Source organism: Pleurodeles waltl, chromosome 2_1 (genome assembly GCF_031143425.1).
Source record: "Pleurodeles waltl isolate 20211129_DDA chromosome 2_1, aPleWal1.hap1.20221129, whole genome shotgun sequence".
NCBI classification, from domain to species: domain Eukaryota; kingdom Metazoa; phylum Chordata; class Amphibia; order Caudata; family Salamandridae; genus Pleurodeles; species Pleurodeles waltl.
In genome coordinates, this window is record NC_090438.1 from 195,011,957 (window position 1) to 195,033,578 (window position 21,622).

Genomic DNA, 21,622 nt, shown 5'->3' on the forward strand with positions numbered 1-21,622 from the left:
AATGATCAGGGAGGGTGGGGAGGCATCCACACTTTCGCCTCCGCAGGTACGTCACTGTCTGATCCGATGTGGCAGGTGCAGCCTCCGATGTGGGGCCATGTGCTGTGGAATGCGTCACATGGCCCACTTAGGGAGGATAGAGAATCATTCTGGACCCCATTAAAAAGTGAGTGGGGTCCAGGGGATCACCTACGGCCCCCGGCGACCACTCCACCAGGGTTTCGGCCTGTATGTCGGCCGATTGGTGGGCTGACAGACTGAGCTCTATGGAGTTGTGTCCACCATCTTAGCTGGCTTTGCCACGCCCCCTCCCTTTAGATTTCTGTTAGGTTCATCTAGTTGGGGGATGGTACACTAGGTGAGGCTCCTATTGCTGTATTTGCAGTGCTCTCCTTCCTTTCTATTGTCTTAACATTTTCTTGATATCTGGGGTTGTCATGACAACTGTGTCACCTGACTTAATTGAAGGACTAGTTATATGCCTTTCTTGTGGGCACACTCATTGCTAAATTGCAGATGATCAGCAACCTTCATAAGGCTTACACTTGGTGGGGTTGAACAGAACAAAATTGGAATTTGCTGGAAGATAGTGGTACCAGGTTCAAGCCTCTTCAGGCCATTCTCCACATCCTCTTTCCTACTTTTGTTCAGCTTATTCTGCATCGTCTTATCTCTACTTTCAAATGTTTTGGCAAACACAGATAGAATTTCAGTTGACATTTTGCCTTGCCTTTTATTCTTCATGTGTGCGGAAAGTCTTTAAAAGGCTTATTGCTTTATTGTTATTTTACCCTCTCCCTGGATTTCTAGCTTTTGTTGCAACAGAATTGAATGTTTCTTTAAGATGTCCCTGAATTTTTTTTTTCCATGAGTTTTACAGCGAGGTTTATTTTCTGTGGTTGTGATCCAAATATGAGCAATGCAAGTTGTTTTTAGCTTCTACATATTTGGTTCTGGGGTCTTTTATCATCTTCTAACCTCAGATTTTACAGTCTGACAGATTTGTAGGTCCTCCTCATAGGTACCCTGGAATTCCTGGTGGGGCTGGTAACAGTTTTATTGTCCCCATGAGGAATTACACAGTCCGTGGAAACTTATTGGTTCTGCCATGTCTCCCTCATAGAAATTTTGGCCAAAATCTCCAGACAAAATTGTAGGGGAGAAGAAGAAATTTTGAGGATATCAAACCCTCTAATTACAGATTTCCCCCATAATTCTCTATTCCTCATATGATTGGCAGAGTTCAACTTGCAATCTATTAATTTTGCACCCCTATACGTAACAGGATCTCCAGTATTGGTAAAGGTGTAGGTGCATCCCTGTACCTGGGCATTTGTAATGAGGCCCGTAGTGTTAAGGTAATGAATGTTACTCCAGATAAACCCTCTCATCCTTAGTCTTCAGTATTTTCACTGATTACAGTATGCCGCAACCTTCTAGCTATTAATGTATGATTTTAATTGAAAGGACACAACTCATACTGTCAGATTTAGCTCCCCCCGTCTTATAGAGGAAACCACGCTATTCAGTAGGAGTGGTGCTGACCTGGGGATTTAGTCATGCAACAGAACTATCAGTACGGTAAATTGAAAAAAATAGCCTGGAATCCAGGATCTAGCCAGAGTATGTGCCAAGGACCACAGTAAGCCCACAAAATTGCTCATTTCTTTGTTCTTGTAACTGGCTTTTCTGATTTAATTTTTTGTTTCGGGAGCAGTAAAATTGAAGGACATCAAGTGAAAAGTAAGAGCAGTAATTTTCCAGGGACAACTTAACCATGACTAGTTGAGTGAGGTATATATATGAGGCGAGGAGCTCTGGCAAGCCCATTTGACCTCATAGTTTACTCATCTGCCACTTATGTTACTATATTGTGGAAACCTACTCAGTTGGCTGCTTACAAGCCACTCACACAGTGCTTAATTTGAGTGCTGGTTGGGGCCACCGGCACATATTTTTCATCAAAAGAAATTTCTAGAGAACAAGAGAAGCACACAAATGAGAAAGAAAGAAAGAAGAGGAGAAAGACGAAAAAACTTCACCATGGGAGAAGATAGGAAGTTGCAAGAGTGACATAAAGTTGATATAAAGAGGCCTGAGGTGGATTCAGGACCTTGCAGTCTTGGTATTTGGTGCGTGAACATGTAGTAGCAGAGACTGCGGGCTTCTGAGCAGTGCTTGGGCACCTGCATTCATTGTTTTCAAATGAAACACTGGGTATACAACCATTACCGTGCAGTCATAACCATGCAATGCCTTTACCAATCATCCATTACCATGCATTTCCTTTACCACCCAAGTCATTACACGCATATCCCTTTACCATGCATGCCTTTACCACGAAATAGTAAGTATATGCCCGGTAATATACACATGTATTCACTTAAAAATCAAAGGTTACAGGGACGTTATAGTTAGGTTCATACTTTAAACGTACAAAACCATAGAAATTCACCTGTTATAGTTAGTTATCTCAAGTAACTATACCTCGTGCCCTAAGGTAACTATAACTTGCGCCCCCACTATGCAGTTTTTTCATAATTTTTTTTACTGCAAATATTACATTGATATTGTCAATGATGTTATCAAAGATGTCATGAGTGCTGTAATTTGTAGATGTGACGGGCTGAATTGCGATCACCCGCACACATCCAGGACCTGTGCTGACTCTGCCCCTGGTGATCGTTGTCCGACCCGCCTCCCGTCCCGTGATTGGTGGGAAGGTCAGGAATGGTGGGCCGCTGACAGGTCAAAACTGCCTCTGGCAGCACTCGTGCAAGTCGATGGTTTGAAGGAAGCGAACAAACGACCACGGGAGGAGGAGGAAATCCCTCAACCAAAGAGGAGAAGGAAATCGCGCATCCGCAGGACGAAGGAGAGGGAGAGTGGTGGCGCCTCGAGACCGGGACACAGCAACTCCCCACTGCGGCTCGAAAACCCAACCGGAGGCCTCTGACAGGTTCTGCTGAGACAGGCAACTGGGAGGACGAAACGCTATCGCCCGCCACGCTTCTGGAGAAGCGTGGCAACCCCAGGTGCGTGGGATCACATACCTGTGAGAAAACGAGAGAGAGAGTGAGAGAGAACTGTATGGGGGAAAAGGAGGGGAAGGTAGGAAGGGAATAACTGGGGGAATGGAACAAAATGGGCACGGGAAGGAGGAAAGAGGGGGGGGGAATACAACCGACACACCACCAATTGAGCATCCTAAAGCACTTTTGTTTAGACAATGGCACTGTAAAGGCACTGCACCTAAAAACCGTAGAGGCACAAAGAGAAGGGAAAGAGATACTAAGCACTGTAAGAAGACCGCAAGAACCATTCCAGGACAAGCGCACAGGAGAGGCAGCAAGCGGAAGAGAGACAGAGATAACATAGCGTTTGTTCAGAAGGAGAAAGACAGGAAGAGAATAGAAAAGATAAAAGAAAGATCAAAACCCAAAAGCGACCTAACCACTTACCATATTTCCTCTGTTCTCTTCACATGTACTTCCCGGGGACACCTGTACGCCAAGGAAACAAAAGAGAAAGACGAGTGAAAAACTACCACAACAAGAAACCACCAGTTCGCCCACCGCCCAAAGTAGAAAACCTTAAAACATACCTGCACCGTACCTCACCAAATATCATCTTACTCTAATAAAGCACTGGTACACCGCAACAACGCTTTTGAGTATTCCTTCCACACGGGAACCGGTCACAGTAGAGTAATGGCAGGGTAAAGCAGTGCATGGCGAGGGCGAGTTATAGGGGGTGGCTGGTTATAGGGGATGGCTGCAGGGCCTGGCCACAGGCTAGACCCTGCAGCCAACCCTATAACAATTCAACCTCACACTGCGCAGTGCCTTTGGCCGTGTGCAGCAGGGGTTGGCCCCAGGGCCTGGCTTGTGGCCAGGCCCTGCAGCCATCCTCTATAACCCCCCAAGCCTGCACCCCCTAACCGCCCGACCCCACACTGCGCATTTCCTTTGGCCATGCACAGCAGGAGTTGGCCACTGCCTGTCACTCTGGGTGTGAGAATAGGTGTTACAGGGTGTATACGGTCTGTCTGGATGAGAAAGTGGGTGCATCAATGTCTTATTGGGTCTGTAAGTGGGTGTGTTGGGCTGTGAGTGAGTGCGTGAGGGTTTCAGTGGATGCGTAAGGGTCTGAATGCGGCTGTGAGTGGGTGCACAAAGGTCTGAGTTGTTCTGTGAGTGTGTGCATGAGTGGGTGCATAAGGGTCTGAGTGGGTGTGCGAGTGGGAGAAAGAGATTGAAAGAGAGAGAGAAAGAGGGAGAGGGTTTTTAAACTTTGAATGATATTCTCAGAATAAGATATTTCTGGATAACTTGAAAAGAAAAATATATTTGTCAATTGAAAAGAGTGAGATCACCTTTTAAGTATGAACCTTATACTTTTGAAGTTTAAAAGAAATTAAAGAAGAATAATGACCTCGGGCACGCCTGGAATAGAACTCTCAACTTTTAGTGTCTGGGTTTGTGATCTTAACCTTTTGGTATAGAACAGTGGTTCCCAACCTTTTGATTCCTGTGGACCCCCACTTTAACATTAATGGAACCCAGGGACCCCCACTGAATCATCATTGGAACACGGGGACCCCCGCCTGAGTCATTACTGGAAGCTGGGGACCTAATTTGTTAATATATGTTAATATTTTTTAATTTTCTTAGCAGTCGCGGACCCCCTGAGAAGGCTTTACGGACCCCCATGGGTCCCCGGACCACAGGTTGGGAACCACTGGTATAGAAGAAGAAGAAGGCACGTAGGTATTCACATGTTCTTAGAAGAAAGTCTCTTTATTTGAAAGTGCAGTTCTTCTGTTTAACGGAACTCACGCACCGCGGATCCTATTACCTACATGATACTGCTGTTTACACTGTGTGCTGTGGTCTGTTTTGCTCATGACTCCTTACTATGATGCTTCCAGACATACCTATGACTTTCAATCCACACATGTGATAGGAAGGAAACGTGAATGTTCCATCACTAGGAAGGTTTAACAGTCAAAAAATGAATGAATAAACAAATCCACTGCCAAGCGACACTAGGATTTGAACCTTCAGCCTACTGAATCACAGCACAAGACCTTGACCATTAGGCCAGAAGTGACTCTGTTCCGCTCTGCATACAAACTTAACTATAACATTCATACCAAATATCTTGCCAGTTTGATGCTTTGAAGTCATTGCATGGCAAGACCATTGCAATGGCAACCTCTTGCTCTCTCTTTTATCCCATTATGGGATGGAAGAGAGAGAGAGAGGTAGAGAGAGAGAGAGAGAGAGAGACAGAGACAGAGAGAAAAAGAGAGTGACAGGATCGCGGACAAAGCCTCAAGGCCCCACGGTCCTAGCTGGCTCCCCACATCCTGCGGGAGCCGGTGTTGCTCCCACAAGCAGGAAGCTGCTTTAAATAGCAGCTCTCTACTTGTGGGAGCAATGTTTTCTTCTGTTGCCCTGTACGCATATTTGTGTGCATTCTGACACTGTCAGAAAGTGGACTTCATTTACTTTTGCTTGGTGGGAGCTGGCAGCTCCCACCAAGCAAAAGCAAACAGCTATGACCCAGAGGTGTGAACACCAGGATATAGCAGTAGCGGTGCCTGTGGGGTTGTGGTCCCCAGAACCATTAATGGCTCCTTGAGGGGGTCAGGCCCCCCCACAAGGAAATATCCCCGGGAAGGTCGTGTTCCCCAGGGCTGCAGGTGCGGGGTGGGGTAGGTGGCCCACAATAAGTCGCAGCCCCAGGGAGGCTATTTTATCTATCTCCATGGGGAGGTGGTGGTCCTGGGGGCTGTGGGGAAGACCTCCCCCATACAAATAAAGCATTTTGTCCCGGAGAGGTGGTGGTCCCCAGGACCGTTGGTGAGCCCGTTGGTCTCCCCCACACAAATAAAACATTTTGCCCCGGGGAGGTGGTGGCCCTGGGTCGCAGGGGGCCATGCGGCATCCCTGCACCTATAAAATAAATCAGCCTGGGAAGGCGGTGGTCCCCTGGGCTAATTCAAGCCCTAGGTGGCGGGGCCCGTGCTCCCCCTCCTTTCTCAATGCCCCTGGGTCCTGGCCCACCTGGAGGTAATATAAAACAAAAGGGCACGATCCGCTTTTTTTTTTTACAAGATTATTTTTTAGGCATTTGAGCTCTGGCATGGTGCCTCTGGGGGGGAATCCACGTCCCTAGATATCTATATTTTTTAAACTCTAATTTCTCCATACTACAGATTAGATTTACACCAAATCACAAAAAGCACGCTTTCTGCATCAAGATCGAGCTTTCTGCCAAATTTTGAGTAATTCCATTCAGAGGTTCAGGCTGTAGTTCTGTTCCAAAATGTAAAAACAAATCCCATTGACTTAAAATGGGGGAAAAGTGTTTTAGTACCCACCCCTTATTTCTCAGCCCTCACTTGACGTATCACCTCGAACTTTTCAAGACAGCAGCTGAACTGACCAGCATTGCTCTGAAGTACTAGATCCTCGGTAATGCTGTCAAAGGTGCCACACCAAAGCGTCTACACAAACGCCCTTTCTCCCTTTGAATCACAAGAAGGCCAGCATTCTGTTGTAGGGGTGATCTTTTAATCAAAGTGAAAAAAAAGAACGTGTTTCGGCACCAAGAGCCTTTCCCAACTAGGGAGGCATCATCTTGCCCACCCTTAAAAAATAATCATGTGACTTTTCATTGACATTACAAAAGATGTAATAAATGCTGTAAGATATGGGGTAATTAGCAATGCATGTAAGTTATAGTTACCTTAAGCTGCAAGTATAGTTACTTGAAATAACTCTAACTGCTGAATTTTTTTAACGTAAAGTAATTTTCTTTACTATTTGTTAATCCAACCACCGCCACACACAGCTTCTAGCTATGTGCAGCAGGGGTTGGCTGCAGGGCCTTGCCCTGCTGCCAGCCCCCTTAACCACCCAGCCATGCGCAGTGGGATTTGGCCACAGGGCCTGTCTCTCTGAGAGAGGGTATCTCTGGGTGTGAGAGTGGCTATGGGAGTGTCTGGGTGGGAGAGTGGGTGTGAGAGTGTTTGATTGTTCTCCAATACATGAAAGATGCATTAACCGCCTCAAAGGATTTCAGATAATTTTTCAATATGGAATCGCAGAGTAAGCACACTTGCTTTGCCTTCTCCAAGCCCAGGAGTTAGGATCATTTGTCTTTTCCAGAAGTGGAGTTTCAACTGGGGCACTTGCTCCGTTTATTTTTGTAAGTGCTTCCTGTCGAGGTTTAATTTCTGTGAAATTAGTGTCATGGGCAGAACGTAGCTTACTTGCTCATTTATCGAACAAGAGTCCACAATTTGCACAAAATGTCTATCGAACTGGAGCACTTTCTTCTGGTTAGTTAGTAAGTGCTACCCCGTTAGGTAAATGTCCAGTGTAGGGGGGAGGAGGTGTCCCCCTTCCCCTAGCTGATTTCGGCCCCATGGCCCCATCCCCCAGAGCCCACTATGATTTGATTTGGGGGGGGGCTGCAGCATCTCTCCCCGGGCTGTTCTCGGCCCTGGGAACCCCATCCCCAGGGCCCGGCCTTCAATAAATGGAGAAGTGGGGCCACACAGCCACCCTCTCCAGCCCAATCTCGGCCCCGGGGATCCCATCCCCTGGGGCCTGTCAAAGCTTTCCCCAAGTCAGAACAAACACCTATGCCCCAGGGTTGCCGGGGGGGGGGCCACACCGGCTCCCATGTTATTTTAATCTTTAGCCCCGGAGATGTGGCATTCCCTGGGGCTCCGGGGGAGGCCATACGGGCCTCCCCCAATCAAATTATTGTTTTTCCCCGGGGAGGTGGTGGTCCCCAGGGCATTTATGGCCAAAACATGTTGACCATTTTGCGTGATGCTTAGGATCTGAAATTCGTCTGCAGAACATCACCCACACCTTTTTAATCTTACCCTATCCCTTCTCTTCACAATACACTTGCTTCTAATAAGTAGACAAGGTAATTGTAGCCCTTTTTCTGCACAGATCCCACCTATATATTTTTCCAGATATTCTTCCTCATGGAGGAATCACTCACCTGGAGAAGCGAGTACCCAGTTATGGAGCCAGATGACACTATATATTATGTCACCCAAGAGGAGATCATATATACCGCTGATGGTAATTGGTGGTTGAGGGTTTCAGAGACAACACTTGTGAAACTGCTAATAAGACCTGTGTGGTTTACTTTCCTTTTGATTTTGTACAGTTGTTAGTCCAGAAAGCGCCAGTTGCAGCAGGTCAGCTGTGCAGTTGAAGGAAGGCCTCTGGAGCTTGTTGTGTCCCTTAAGCTCAGAACAGGAAGTCAGCCAACTGACCGTGGGATCACTCTGGTAGTCCTGGGTTCAAGGAGATGGCCCTCTCTTCTTCAAGCAGCAAGGCAGACCTCAAGCAGCAGGGATGTCCTCTGAAGAACATGGCAGGCCTCAAGCAGCAGGCCAGTCCTCTGGTAGCAGCAGGGCAGTTCTCTGAAGTATGCGGCAGTCCTTCTGAAATATTTTTTATCACTGCGCTTCCCCGCAGGGCCATCACCAATCTCATCGCCCCCTTACCCATTGACTCAACAGACTACTTATTCCTAGGAGACCTGAATTTAGATCTAGATGACCCCAGCGGCCATAACACCACCAATTTCCTGGACAACCTTAGTAACATTGGACTCTAACAACTAGTCACCAGCCCCACATACACCATGGGCCACACCGTGGACCCCATCTTCACAACAAGTGAAAAAATCAAGTTAAGCCACAAGACGGAGCTCACTTGGACCACTTTGCCATAACCAGCTGACCGGAGCTGTCCAATTCATCCCCCCCTTTACCCCCCACACCTCCACCCTCTCCTCAGATGGGGAAAAGTTACATACTCTCAGGCAACCTCGAACAAGATGCAGGCAATCTCTCCAAAAGGATCATCAATGGTGGCAACAAATTCACCCGCGTAAGGAGTTCTGCTCCCAGAAGATCCAGCAAGCCCACAAGGTGCTTCACGCCCCCACTTCACACATTCAAGAGAATGCAAAAGGCTTGAAAGATGGTGGTGATGGAGAAGGGACCCCTCAGACTGGACCACCTTCAAAGTTGCGCTAAACAAATATCATCTCTGCCTCCAGAAAGCAAAATAATTGCCCTACTCAGCTGCATCGAGGAGAGCACTAACCACCTGAAGCAACTCTTCAAGATCGTCAAAGAGTTCTCCTGACCAGCAGCCACCGAAAACCCTATCCTACCCACAGAGGCCCTCTGCGACTCACTAGCCATCTTCCATAGCAAAAATACAGCCATCTACAGTAACTGTCAGCCCCAACCCACCAGCACGGAACACCTACTGACCCCGTCTGAGGACTTCCCCAGCCACCTTATCAGGGACTGGAGGCTGTTATCCATCGGGAAACAACCACCCTCATGACCTCAACCTACTCTGGCTCACCCAATGACCCTTGCCCACATTATATCTTCAATTTGGGCCAGAAGGATATCAGCAGCATCCTCTCTCCCATCCTCAACACCTCCATCAGGACTGCCGCCATCCCAGAAGCATGGAAACAAGCAGAGGTCAAGCGGCTCCTGAAGAATCCTTCTGCAGACCTCAGCGACCTAAAAAATTACCGACCTATTTCTCTGCTCCATTTCCCAGCCAAGGCCCTGGAAAAAGTAATCAACAAACAGCTTTCCAAACACCTGGAAAACACAACCTACTAGACCCCTCCCAATGCGGTATCCGCTCCAACCACAGCACTGAATCACCACAATGGACAGCATCGTGCCCCTCCTCGACCGAAGAGAAAAAGCAGCCCTGATCCTCCCTGACCAGTGGTTCCCAACCTTTTGCCCTCTGTGAACTCCACTTTATCATTACTGGAACCCGCTGACCCCCACTGAATCACTGGAACCCGGGGACCACCCACTTAGTCATTACTGGAACCCAGGGACCCTGGCCTAAACATTGCCAATGATTTGAAATGCAAAACAATACCTAAAAAGAACAGAAACAAGCATTCATCAAACACATACACAAATGATAACACGTTTTAATTAATTTGCAAACAAATATAAATTAAAAACACAATTTTAATAGGTAAGTTGGAGCTTTTCTAAATTCAATTGAAGCCATACATCGTCCATACTATATTCTGTTTGATGCACCTGCACTGCTCCCACAAATCAATCGGGATACTAATTTAATTTTTATCCTTCAATTTCAAATTACTTGACATTTACAGTATGTTTTCAAATGTTCAGTTGCACATTTAGCCACTTTATTTATATACGCTTTATAAATTCGGCCCACAGGTTGGGAACCACTGTCCTAGACCTCTCTGCTGTGTTCGTCATCTCCCACTTCTCCCTCACCGCCAGAGTCCACCACATTGGGATCTGAGGTAACACCCTCAAATGGATCCACGCCCTCATCACAAGCCACGCTCAGAGGGTCCACCTCCCATCCTTCAACTCGGGACCTAAGAGCAACATATGCGGCGTCCCCCCGGATCCTCTCTCGGCCCCACTCTTTTCAACGTTTACGTGACTCGGCTGGCTGAGATGGGTCTCCCCCATGGCTCAAAGTCATCTCTTACACCAATGACACCCAAATAATACTCTCCCTTGCCGAAGACCATGCCACCCCCAGAGAGCGCTTCAGCAGCGCCATGGCACACATCACCGAATGGATGAGATCCAAATCCTTGAAACTAAATATGGACGACAGAAGTGATTCGCTTCAAAAGCAACCCTGGGGATGACTCATGTTGGTCCTCCATGCTTGAACAACCCAGTCCCTGACTGACCACACCTGCAACCTCGGCATCATCATAGACAGCAAACTCACCCTGAAACAGCAGATAAGCGCAGTGGCCTCCTCCAGCTTCCACAGCCTCTGTATGGTATGGAAGATGTTCAAATGGATCCCCATCAAAACCAGAAAAACTGTCATTCAAGCCTAGACTATGACAAGGCCCTCTACATCGGACTCCCTCCCCAACAACTTCACCGCCTCCAGAATGCAGCAGCAAGACTCGTCCTACACCTTTCCAGAACACTCCACATCACTCCCACCTCGGAGGTCTACACTGGCTGCCAGTGCACAAAAGGTGCAAATTCAAAGTTTTCACCATTGTCTACAAAGCCCTCAACAATATCAGACCCATGCTAGTCAACCGCAGACTCTTTCCATCAGCCAACCAGGGAGCTCTGCTTGACAACCCCCGCCCATGTCCAGAGAATGCGACGCAGCCGATGCGGAGAGCGCTCTTTCTCCTACCTATCTGCAGAGAACTGGAACAACCTCCCCCACCTCTGCACCTCCCACACCCTCCTTAGCTCAAGCCATGGCTATTTTGAGGAGTAGCTCGGACACCCAGCGATCCCCCTGAGCGCCTGGATACTCCCTGGGGTGATAAGCTGCGCTTTACAAATACTGTGATTGATTATGAAATTTTGCTCATGCCTAGGAGTGTACTTAAGAGTTGATCTGTGGGTCCATTATTTATACCCACTGGCGGCCATGAAGTGGGAGAAACCTCTAGGCTGCTCTCCACATGTTACTGTAAATTACCTTCCTTCTGAGGCTCCAAGACGTATGGGGTAACAAAAGGCTGACCCCTTACTTCCTCAGTGGCTAACTCTACCCCTCCCGAAAAAGTTGGCAAGCCAGATTAATGGTGGTCTTAACTAACAATATTTCTTGCAAGTATTGTGATATATTCTTCCTTCGAGTCTACAAAGAAATTGTACATTCATAACTACATTGCATCAAATACTAATAAAAACGTATGTGATGCCATGACATCAAAACATAAAGAGCTATATGGCCAAAATCTGTGGCTGCAAACAGGGAATGTGGCCCTCACTGAACATCTCCCAAAAAAGAGAGGCTGACCATCAGTTTCCCATATTGGCTTAGCTGACATTTTACTTTACCAATGGGATGTTATGGCGTGAGCAAATTCTTTTATGAGAGCCAGAATGGAGAACACTTCCTTTTTCACCCCCATTTAGCTTTTTGTCACATGGACAGACTATCACCAAACTTGGCATGATGAACCTGAGGTGACTGACTTATTAGCCTTAGGCTTCCAAATGTTCTCAATCCTTTCACGGGTTCCAGAATTATAGTCAAAGGCAAATCAAAAAATGCCTTTTCAATGGAAACACCTTCTGAAATAAATATATATGTATGTTTATTATATATGTGTGTGTGTGTGTGTGTGTATATGTATATATATATATATATATATATATATATATATATGTGTGTGTATATATGTGTGTGTGTGTGTGTGAGTGTGTGTATATATATTTACCACCCACCCACCCACCCACCCACCCACTGGCAGTTGCCAGTGGATAGTTTTAAGTAGGACCACGTTTCCATAGAATATTCGTTTTTTGGTTTACTAATAATTTTTGAGCCATTTGATAAATCTTCACTCTCAGCCCCTTCTTGGAAACTTTTGTGTGATACGTCAAGCCGGAGACGAGAGAAAAAGGGAAATGCATGAGAAATACAGAAAGAGGCTCATCGCTATCAAAAAATGAAAAAAGATATTACTGCCATTTATACGTCTGATGCAGTGGAACAGAGGTTGAGGGGACATTGCTCAGACTGTCTGTGAATTCTTTTAAAACCTTTAAATGAATATGGGTAAGGGTAGAAGCTAAAGACACCAATTTCTCTTAATGAAATAAAAAAGGCGATCTGATGCCTTTAAAGAAAGCCCATGGGCCAGATGGACAAAGAACTCTTACTCTATGAAATATTCCACACTGAATTGTCACTAAGTCTTGTAATATTTTACTTTGTATGTTTTTAAGGGGCCCCTCTTTATCAAGTATTTATTTGCCCATCTGCTTAGGCTGCATAAGTTGTTTATTATTTGTAATAGCTCATTTATTTCTCGTCATTATACAGCAGTGTGGATTACATGAACTACATATGTTGTGTTTTGAGTTAATTTTAGGTCATGTAGTCATTTGGGTACACGGTGCTTAGGAGAAAGCCGAATAGCTTTAGATTGTAACGTGAGGAATTCTCATAATATTTCTCTCACCCTACATCACGATCACAAGATTTATTTTTTCTTAAAAATAAACACCAGAATGATACATAGTACCTGTGCACAGCCTTTTCAGAGAGCAACAGATTGTGCCTTCCACATTCCGTTCAGAAGAGCAATGGATCCGAGGCAAGCCATCTCAATCCTTTCGAGACTGCTTATCTCATTATAATTTTTCTAAAAGAGCCATAATTTAGCATTTCTTTGCAGGCAATCCGGCAATCTGGGCAACCATATATAAGGTACAGGTGTTGAGTCTATTGAAATACTGGCACTCATTGTAGCAGTATTGCCTTATGACCAGCCAGGCATGTACGGATTTTGAAATACACTTTATGTAATATTCTGTTATATTTATACCTCACGTATGTTGTTGCTACTATTTTACTAAGTTCTGCAATTATTTTGTATCAGCTATTTTGCACTAAAGACTGGCTCAAAATAAGGCCTTAAAAATAACAGTGTGGATTTTCTGTGTGTGTTTACATGTGGCAAAAGTATGCCAGAACTCTCAACAACAATAAAAACATAAATATGCTTGAGAGTCTCTGAAATTGTGACTTTCTGCATAAGAATTATCTGCAGGTAAGTCCAGGGAACATGTGTGGGTCATCATAACATGTGTGTTCTCTCAGCCCAGAATTGGTAAATTGATCCATACCTGTGCTTCTCAAAGAGCCATGAAGGTTCTAACAGTTCGTGTTTACAAAATCCTTGTATAAATGTAACATGGCATCCAGTGATGTGCTGGTTGTCTGAGTACCTTTAGGGCTACACAGAAATGCTTGCCAATTATTACTAATGTCTAGACATCCTTTGTAATGTTGTTTTTTTCCTTTTGGTTCAGAAGGAAGTTCTCTAGTCTGCTGGAAGCATTGTTAATCACTTCACTAGTAAAATATTCCATGTAATATGACTGCTGTTTGAATCACTCTTTGAATATGTTGCCAAAAGGGTGACTGGGACTGTTGACTAATCGGTTAATACCACACAGGTTTCCATCTACTAGGGACAAAGCCATTCTGGTATTCACATCGAGTCTAGCTTATCCTTTTGAAATATTTAACTTTGGGTAGAGTTTGTACCAGTTAACCCGATAGATGCTCCTGCACAATGTATGCAATATGAAAGTGCTGAGATGGAGTGCGAAAAGAAGCGAACACCTTCTAATGGGAAAAGAAGCAGAAGACTAAGTGGTTGACACAGACTGGATCTTCACCAAAGCAGGGTTACAGTGTGGGAGGTTATACTTTGAGGGAGAAGTCCTGATGGTATTGGTATACTAGTCGCTGTAACTTAACTTAATAGGACTCTTGTGAGAGTAGTTGCTCAGAGAAATACTCCCAGGGAAAGATGCAGCCAAACTCAACAATGTGGAAAAGACAAAGAAGCTTGGATCACAAAGCACTGTGTGAAGAAGGAGAAAGGTTTGGATTCAAAACGTATTTTAAAAGAAGATGGATGACTTGACAACTAAAATGAAGATATAGGTCTTGGAGAACAAAAAAAACCTTCTGAGGAATGGAACAAGGGCACAGTGCTTCTCGACTACACAGCAGAAGTAGCAATATTTTGTTAGACTCTCAATGAGAATCTAATCATGAATCCTACTATTGAATACATTTAAATGGAAACAGCAAATCGACAAGTACATTTTCCCAATGGAGTTCATAATGTCGAAAACAAACAGAAGATGACACATCACACACTATAAAAGTAGTTTTCTGATCACGCTTGTCGGATGCCTTGATATCATGATATCATCTCATGGGGACAATGTAATATTGGTAGCGTTTTCTTCCCTAGTGTCTCAGAATCTCTTGGATGAATATGCTTGTGAATGGGCTTTAATTGAAACTCCAGTACCATATAGAAAGCAAAGGAGACGGGATAAAAAAAATCTGTGCCACATATGATTCCTCTTCTGAGTGACCAACAGGTACATGCTCAATGTTCATTGCAGCCAGAGGCAGAGCGTAATATAAAAAATGTTCAGACACAATTGCAGTATGAGGGAGGGATAATTACATCATCCAACTATGAACACACCTCTGATTCAGGTGGTCAAACCAAACTGTTGCTATTGTGCTTAACTATAGAAATGTGGACTCTTACATACATACATGCAGTGCAGAAAATGCTCACAGTACTAGACTGATGACCAATTTGGTCTGAAAAATATAGAAGAATCTTGATATTGCTGATGGGCTCTTTAGTCACAATATAGCACCTGAACCACAATACGTAATAGTGCCTTTACAAGATTTCCATGGAGGTATAGAAACAGTTCAGATTTATTCATAGTGAGAATAATGGAGTTTCGTCAGGACAGTCGCATTGATATGTATTTCACTGACAATGACTTAGGTGAATATTTAGAAAGGCAGGGCAGACTAGTAGAATTGTGACTTCTTTAGCTCGTCCTGGATATAAAATAAAATTCTTTAAATCAAAGATGGACTCATTGAGTGTACCCTTTTTGGTATGTGAACTATCCAGTAAAGACAGAAATGTGCTAATTTGCCACCCCCAAATACACTGAAGACATTTAAAATCTCTCACGGTGTTCTGTAATGTTGAAACGCCTTACCTAGCATGTTTTGCTGAGCAGGTGACGCATTTGTAGGATTTAATGCTGCCCATCTTCTTATGACAAGAATTGGATAGATGCATATACAGCAGTCGTATGCGAGCTATAGGTAGATATGTTGGAAACTAAACATACACAGGCATGTGACATAAAAAATAATTATCAGGGTTATTCCAAGCACATCAGTCCACATATATGTTTTATGTAATGAGGGAAAAGCTCTCCCCGTAACCTATGAATCACACTTATATTCAGCAGTTGAGAAACAACAGTCCAGCTGGGAAGCTTCTCAAAGCTGTGTAGATGGCCATTTTGAACAAGCAACCTCCTGTGCAGATAAAACAAGTTATTTTACTTTCTCCCATGCCATCCTTAGAGGCAGCTGCTAAAACTAGCATGCTGAATGTGCATGCATTACAACTGTGCTGGGTACAATGGGTGTCAATACAGAATTGGAGTGATTTAACATCTGAGGAGGATCACACACGCAGGAACCTTTTACAATATCAACAACTGGTACCACATCCTTCCCACATATTACCCATACACATGTATACAATCATGTTCTATCTGGATGTCCCTCCAAAGCCTGAGGGTATCATTGAACAAAAATACTCCACAGCTTGTGCTGTGGTGCAGGGAGTTTTCCAATATGGTGACTTCAAGACTTATGTTATCATGGCCAAACTTTGATGTTTGCAGGGCATTCTGGGTAAGCAAAAGTAGTGGGATCATCAAAAGCCATACCACCTTGGATTACCTCTTTTATATTGATTTTAAAAAATTACTGAACACAGGAAGAACCCCAAACGTATATGCAGTAGATACTCCATCCATGGGATTCAAAAAATCTTCAAATTGCTAAGGTGTTTTTGGATCTGTCATATCCCTTAAGATAGATCCACTAACACAGGTGGAACACTGCTTTTATTTGAAGACATGCTGGACATAGAATAGAACACTTGTTATCATGTATTCTTTTTTTCTAAATGTTTTGGCTTCCAGTTGTCCTTACAACTGGAAGCCAAAACATTTTGTAAAACGTCCTCAAAATCCCTAGAATATGGATAATCCCAATTATGAGAGGTGCTAGTAACCTCTATTTCTAAACTAGGATTCTGCAGCACATTTAAAAAAATGCATAGCCTTCCTTCACACCCATTTTTCATTCGTTAAAGTTTTACTTTATGAATTAATGCATGGTCAAAACAATAAAAAGTCACTGTAGTTGCAGCTCTGTTGATAGCTCTGGTTATCGCTTGGTTTTGGACAACAGACAAACACTCCATATCCCCTCCATACCACTGCAACCATAAATTCACACTTTTTTCTCCTACATACTGCAAGTAGGTATAAACTGCAAAGTAGGAAATATTGGCCACCACTTATAGAGTTGCTAAACAAACATAGGGCCTGATATCCAAAGTGTCCATTTGCAAAAAGCGGTTGCAAAAAATGAAAAAGAACTTTGCGAATGGACCTACGTAGTTGTAAATTCGTTCACAAAATTTTAATCAGACCTACCTCAATATTCATGAGGTAGGTTGTAAATTGCATCTCACTTTGAAAGGATGCCATCACATTAATGGTAGCCTGCTGTTTTTTTTTTTCCTTTAGGGAAAAAGGGTTGCATTTAAAAAGAAAAGTTTATTAATTTTTTTTACCACCCCAACTCGGTAGGAAAACATTAGTAGCTACAATATCGATGTTTATAAGAGTCACCCTAAACACTCTTCTTTCAAATAGTGATACATTGGGCCTATCTAACATGTTACCGAATCGCAAAATGGGTTTAGTACTATTAAAAAAAAAAAGCCATCAAGTGAGTGTTTAGACTACGATGGGGGCTAAGGAAGATGGACAATAGAGGCTTATGCAAGAAAACTGGGAATTTATCCATGTCATGGCCGGCTGCTAGGGATGAACTGTGTTTATTGATTCCCTATCCTGCCATGTTTGATAGCTGTCCTGGCGTACTTGGATATGTCCCTTTGACTAATCATCAGCAGTGTTGCACCTTACGTGTAATTTTGCACACAGCATAGGGCCATGTTAATCCTATATCAGTGCACTGCCACTATGGGATGGATGGTAGCGCCAAGGTTTATCGTCTTTTCATCTCATACTGGCTCATGATAATTCATGACGGGTGCCTGTACTATTGCAATTTACTCGTTATTTTGCATGCAACTGTTTTATGAAATGATTATTCCCCCCAAAAAAATTCTTTTTAAATCTATTCTGTGATATTAATTGAGTATTTTAATCATATTTGTGGTTTTTAAAGACGAATAAACGATTTATTACTACTCCTGTTTGTAAGAGTCACCCTAAACATGCCCTTTCCAAATAGTGATTAATTATGCTCATCTAACATATAACCGAATTGCAAAATGGGCTTAATACATTTAAAGAAGCCATTTTGTGGTGCAAACTGTGACTTTACAAATTGTAGGGATTGCGACCGCAAATGGCTGTGTACATCAGCCCTATTTTTATTTTATTTTAACAATGCAGCCTGTCTCTGTTAGTTAGGAGCAAGGCAGTCTTCGTACTGCATACCTAGGGCTTATAGATGAAAAAACACTTCCTTGCAGAGCACTTTTTTCCTCCCTTTTTTGGATTAAAAATGTCACATTTTGTCTAATTTCAGGCCTTTCCATTGTTAACTACAGACCCTAGGCACCTTTAAACTCTCCAGCATGTGAGGGACTAAAGACGCCAATTTGGCCAGAAAAATGTATAATTGCTAAAGCGTGACCTCCTGCAAATATCAAACAAGCATTTGCAATGCAACCGGTCTCGTGGTTGCTTGAGCTAGAGCAATTAGCATTGTAAACTCCAAACCGGACATTTCTTGCCTCCTAAATTGAAAACGAAAATAAAACAGTTTCACATAACTGACTGGACTTTTCTTGCCATGTAAACTGCAAAGTAAAAGATTCACATAAGCGAGCTGACGGCCGCAATCAGTGCAAAGCACACACACAAAGGGAAATAAAAGTTCACTCGTCGTGAAACCTATCGGCAAAAGTGCAATAATCTACATAACCAGCAAAAGAGCAATTAACAATGTAACAGGGTCAATGTCATGCAAAGTACTCGACTCCTGCCCAGCGAGAGCGTGCTGCAAAAAAAGAGAAAAGGTAGTCCAGAAACCGACAGAAAACGTGGAGCCTGGGATGATTTCAGTACTTGGTCGCTGCGCTCGAGGAGGGCTAAACACCTGAAAAGTCATTACTTATGCATGCCTTTCACTAATGAAAGCAAGCAGATTACAAAAGGCAAGCTCAGGAACCAATGAAAAAAACTGACGTGACATGGGCGTGTCTTGAAGCCCAAAGAGAGATTACAATGCTTCGCTCCACAGGGAAAAAAAACCTATAAGTTAAGTGGTGAAGAAAAGATGGTCCCCAGATTGAAACTTTCAAACACATAGATTGATTTTAAAAAGCAAAGAATGAATTGGATATGCTCAGTTTGGTTCCACAGTCTATTTTCTCATTTTGGCTTTGGAGGAACAACATTTCTGTATTACAGATTGTGGCTGAATATGATTTTTGTTGTATCTGAATATTTTTGCGGAATTCATATTACAAAAGTAGCTAAATAGTTTAGCACTTGTAATTACACTGCTGCACAAAAGTTCTGTATTATTACCTCACCCCCTCTGTTGTATTTCACGAGTGTTTACGTGGTTTTTGATTGGTGTTTTAAAATCTTTATCGTAGGTCAGTGAACACGTTTGAAATCTATTTTCCTTTTGTCTTCTAGCTTTCAAGATAGTCTCTTTGTCCGATTTGGAAATGAGCTGGAGAAACCGAAAATCATTTCCCCCTTTGCTTGTAAAAATTATGCACAAATCAAGGCTTCTATATTTTGGAAAAACAAGGAGGAAGCCTGATGTGCCTTACCAGGTAAACAAAACTTAAATATTATAGGTTTGTGCTCCTTCACCGGGAAGCGCGATGTGTAAACAAGTTGCAGCATTGTTGGTGTATGTCAGTAAGACAATTTAGTGTGTGTGTAACTGTGTATATATTGGCTGTGGCAAAAGGTCTTCAAAGGTTACTAAGGGAGCATAACAGATTCAAAAACATTTTTAAAAAATCTCGTACGTTTAAATGCTAATATCAGTGTTGCATTAGATTTCTGAAATAGCTGCTTAGCTGCATGTTTTTTTGTTCCGCTAAACATACCCAAAATTAAATAAGTGCAACTATTGAGTGAAATTAGTATTTAGCAATGTAGGTACATGCTGTAGGCTGCCAGTAGGTATCATGGGCTCCATTCTCAAGTCAGAAACTAATGGCTATGTAGGTTCTGTTTAAGTTTTCAGAAAGCGTACACACATTTCGTGCCTTTTTTTTTTTTTTTAAATAATTTCGTGACTTTCTTTTTTTGGATAAATGTATTGAATGTAGATTTATGCGTGTGGGATCTTCTCTGATTACAAAATTAATTTTCAACTGAGAATGAAATGTGCCATTTACAATTGGCAGGTCCTCAAAAAGGAGAAATCATCAGAAAATTATGAGTTCCCAGTGAGTGGCCTTAAGAAAGCAGTGCAAACCAAAGAGTACACCGACAAATGTGTAAATCAGGAGTTCTGATTCACATGATTGGGGCACACATTTACTTTGTCAAAGCTCGACCTGTCCTCACATAGACTTTTGGTGATGGTTTCAATATCCCAGAGCAGCCATATGTCCTGAAAGAAAGAGTGGCAACATAAAATTACGCTAAAACACACTCACCGAGATAGGTAGCAAAAGTGGAAACTACATCAAAAAGCATGGTCCGCATGCATTGCAGCATGTTTCTAACTTGAGTCTCGATTACGAGGTGATTGGCTATATAAGTGGGGATCCTGAATGTCTGGAAATAATATTTCTGTCTGATATACCTGCACGTAAATCTAGCTATGATGAGTATTTGTCAGTGGAATAACATACAGACGCGGTTTTATCGAGACAAATCCACATGCGCTATCCCCAATCCTGGGTCAAGTACACTTCCATTTACCACCTCCTGTGAACAGGTGGCATGTGGAACCAGAAAGGCAGGTGCGTGGTGAGTGGAAGGAGGCCAGGAGTGGGGAGGACATCAGAGGAGAGCTTTCTCTACTCTTCCCAAACCATGCCTTGTGAGGGATGAAGTCAGGCTGTGCTTGCAGTCTTACTCTAATTTGATTCTCTGGCTGGTAAAATCAGGTCCAGAAATCTGGTAGCGGGAACACTGACCCAGTTATAATTATATTTGGGTAGAGAGTTATGCCATTTGGAAATGCTGCTCCTCCTAAATTATATTTGACGCCTTAGAAGAAACAGACATGACAATATTTAAAACAATTAAAAAGTTAAAAAATACTAATGAGCGCAATTGTACACAGTGATAGCTGTTAGACTTTTTCATCCTTGGCCTGGTCTCTTAACTTTTTGCCTCTGTTCCCCAGTTGTTGATGTGTGCTGGACTCAGATTTTGCTGTTTTTGTTACTCTGGGCACTTTACCACTGCTAACCAGTGCTAAAGTGCAAGTGCTCCTTTACAAAATGTGTATGTAATTGGCTTATCCATGATTTGCATATTTGATTCACTAGAAACGTTCCTAGTAAAGTGCACTAGAGGTGCCAGGGCCTGTAAATCAAATGTTACTAGTGGGCCTGCAGCACTGGTTGTGCCACCCACATAAGTAGCTTTGTAATCATGTCTCAGGACTGCCATTGCAGTGTCTGTAAGTGCAGTTTTAACTGTAAATTCGACTTGGCAAGTGTACCCACTTGCCTGGCCTAAGCCTTCCCTTTTCTTACATGTAAAGCACCCTAAGGTAGGCCCTAGGTAGTCCCAAGGGCAGGGTGCAGTGTATGGTTAATGTAGGACATATAGGTGGTCATTACAACCCTGGCGGACGGTGTTAAAGCGGCGGTAAGACCGCCAACAGGCCGGCGGTAAAAATGTAGCAATTACGACCGTGACGGAAACCGC

The 21,622-nt window shown here is 43.5% G+C and overlaps 1 protein-coding gene across 2 annotated transcripts in view; it reads left to right on the forward strand.

Annotated features, from left to right (window-relative positions):
- The window catches only part of RADX (RPA1 related single stranded DNA binding protein, X-linked), a 252,126-nt gene that overhangs the window by 36,183 nt on the left and 194,321 nt on the right, over positions 1-21,622 (forward strand). For both annotated transcript variants that reach the window (XM_069212392.1, XM_069212393.1), the window contains exon 2: positions 19,412-19,554. In XM_069212392.1, the coding sequence (XP_069068493.1) occupies positions 19,412-19,554 (143 nt within the window). The remainder of the gene's footprint in view (positions 1-19,411; positions 19,555-21,622) is intronic.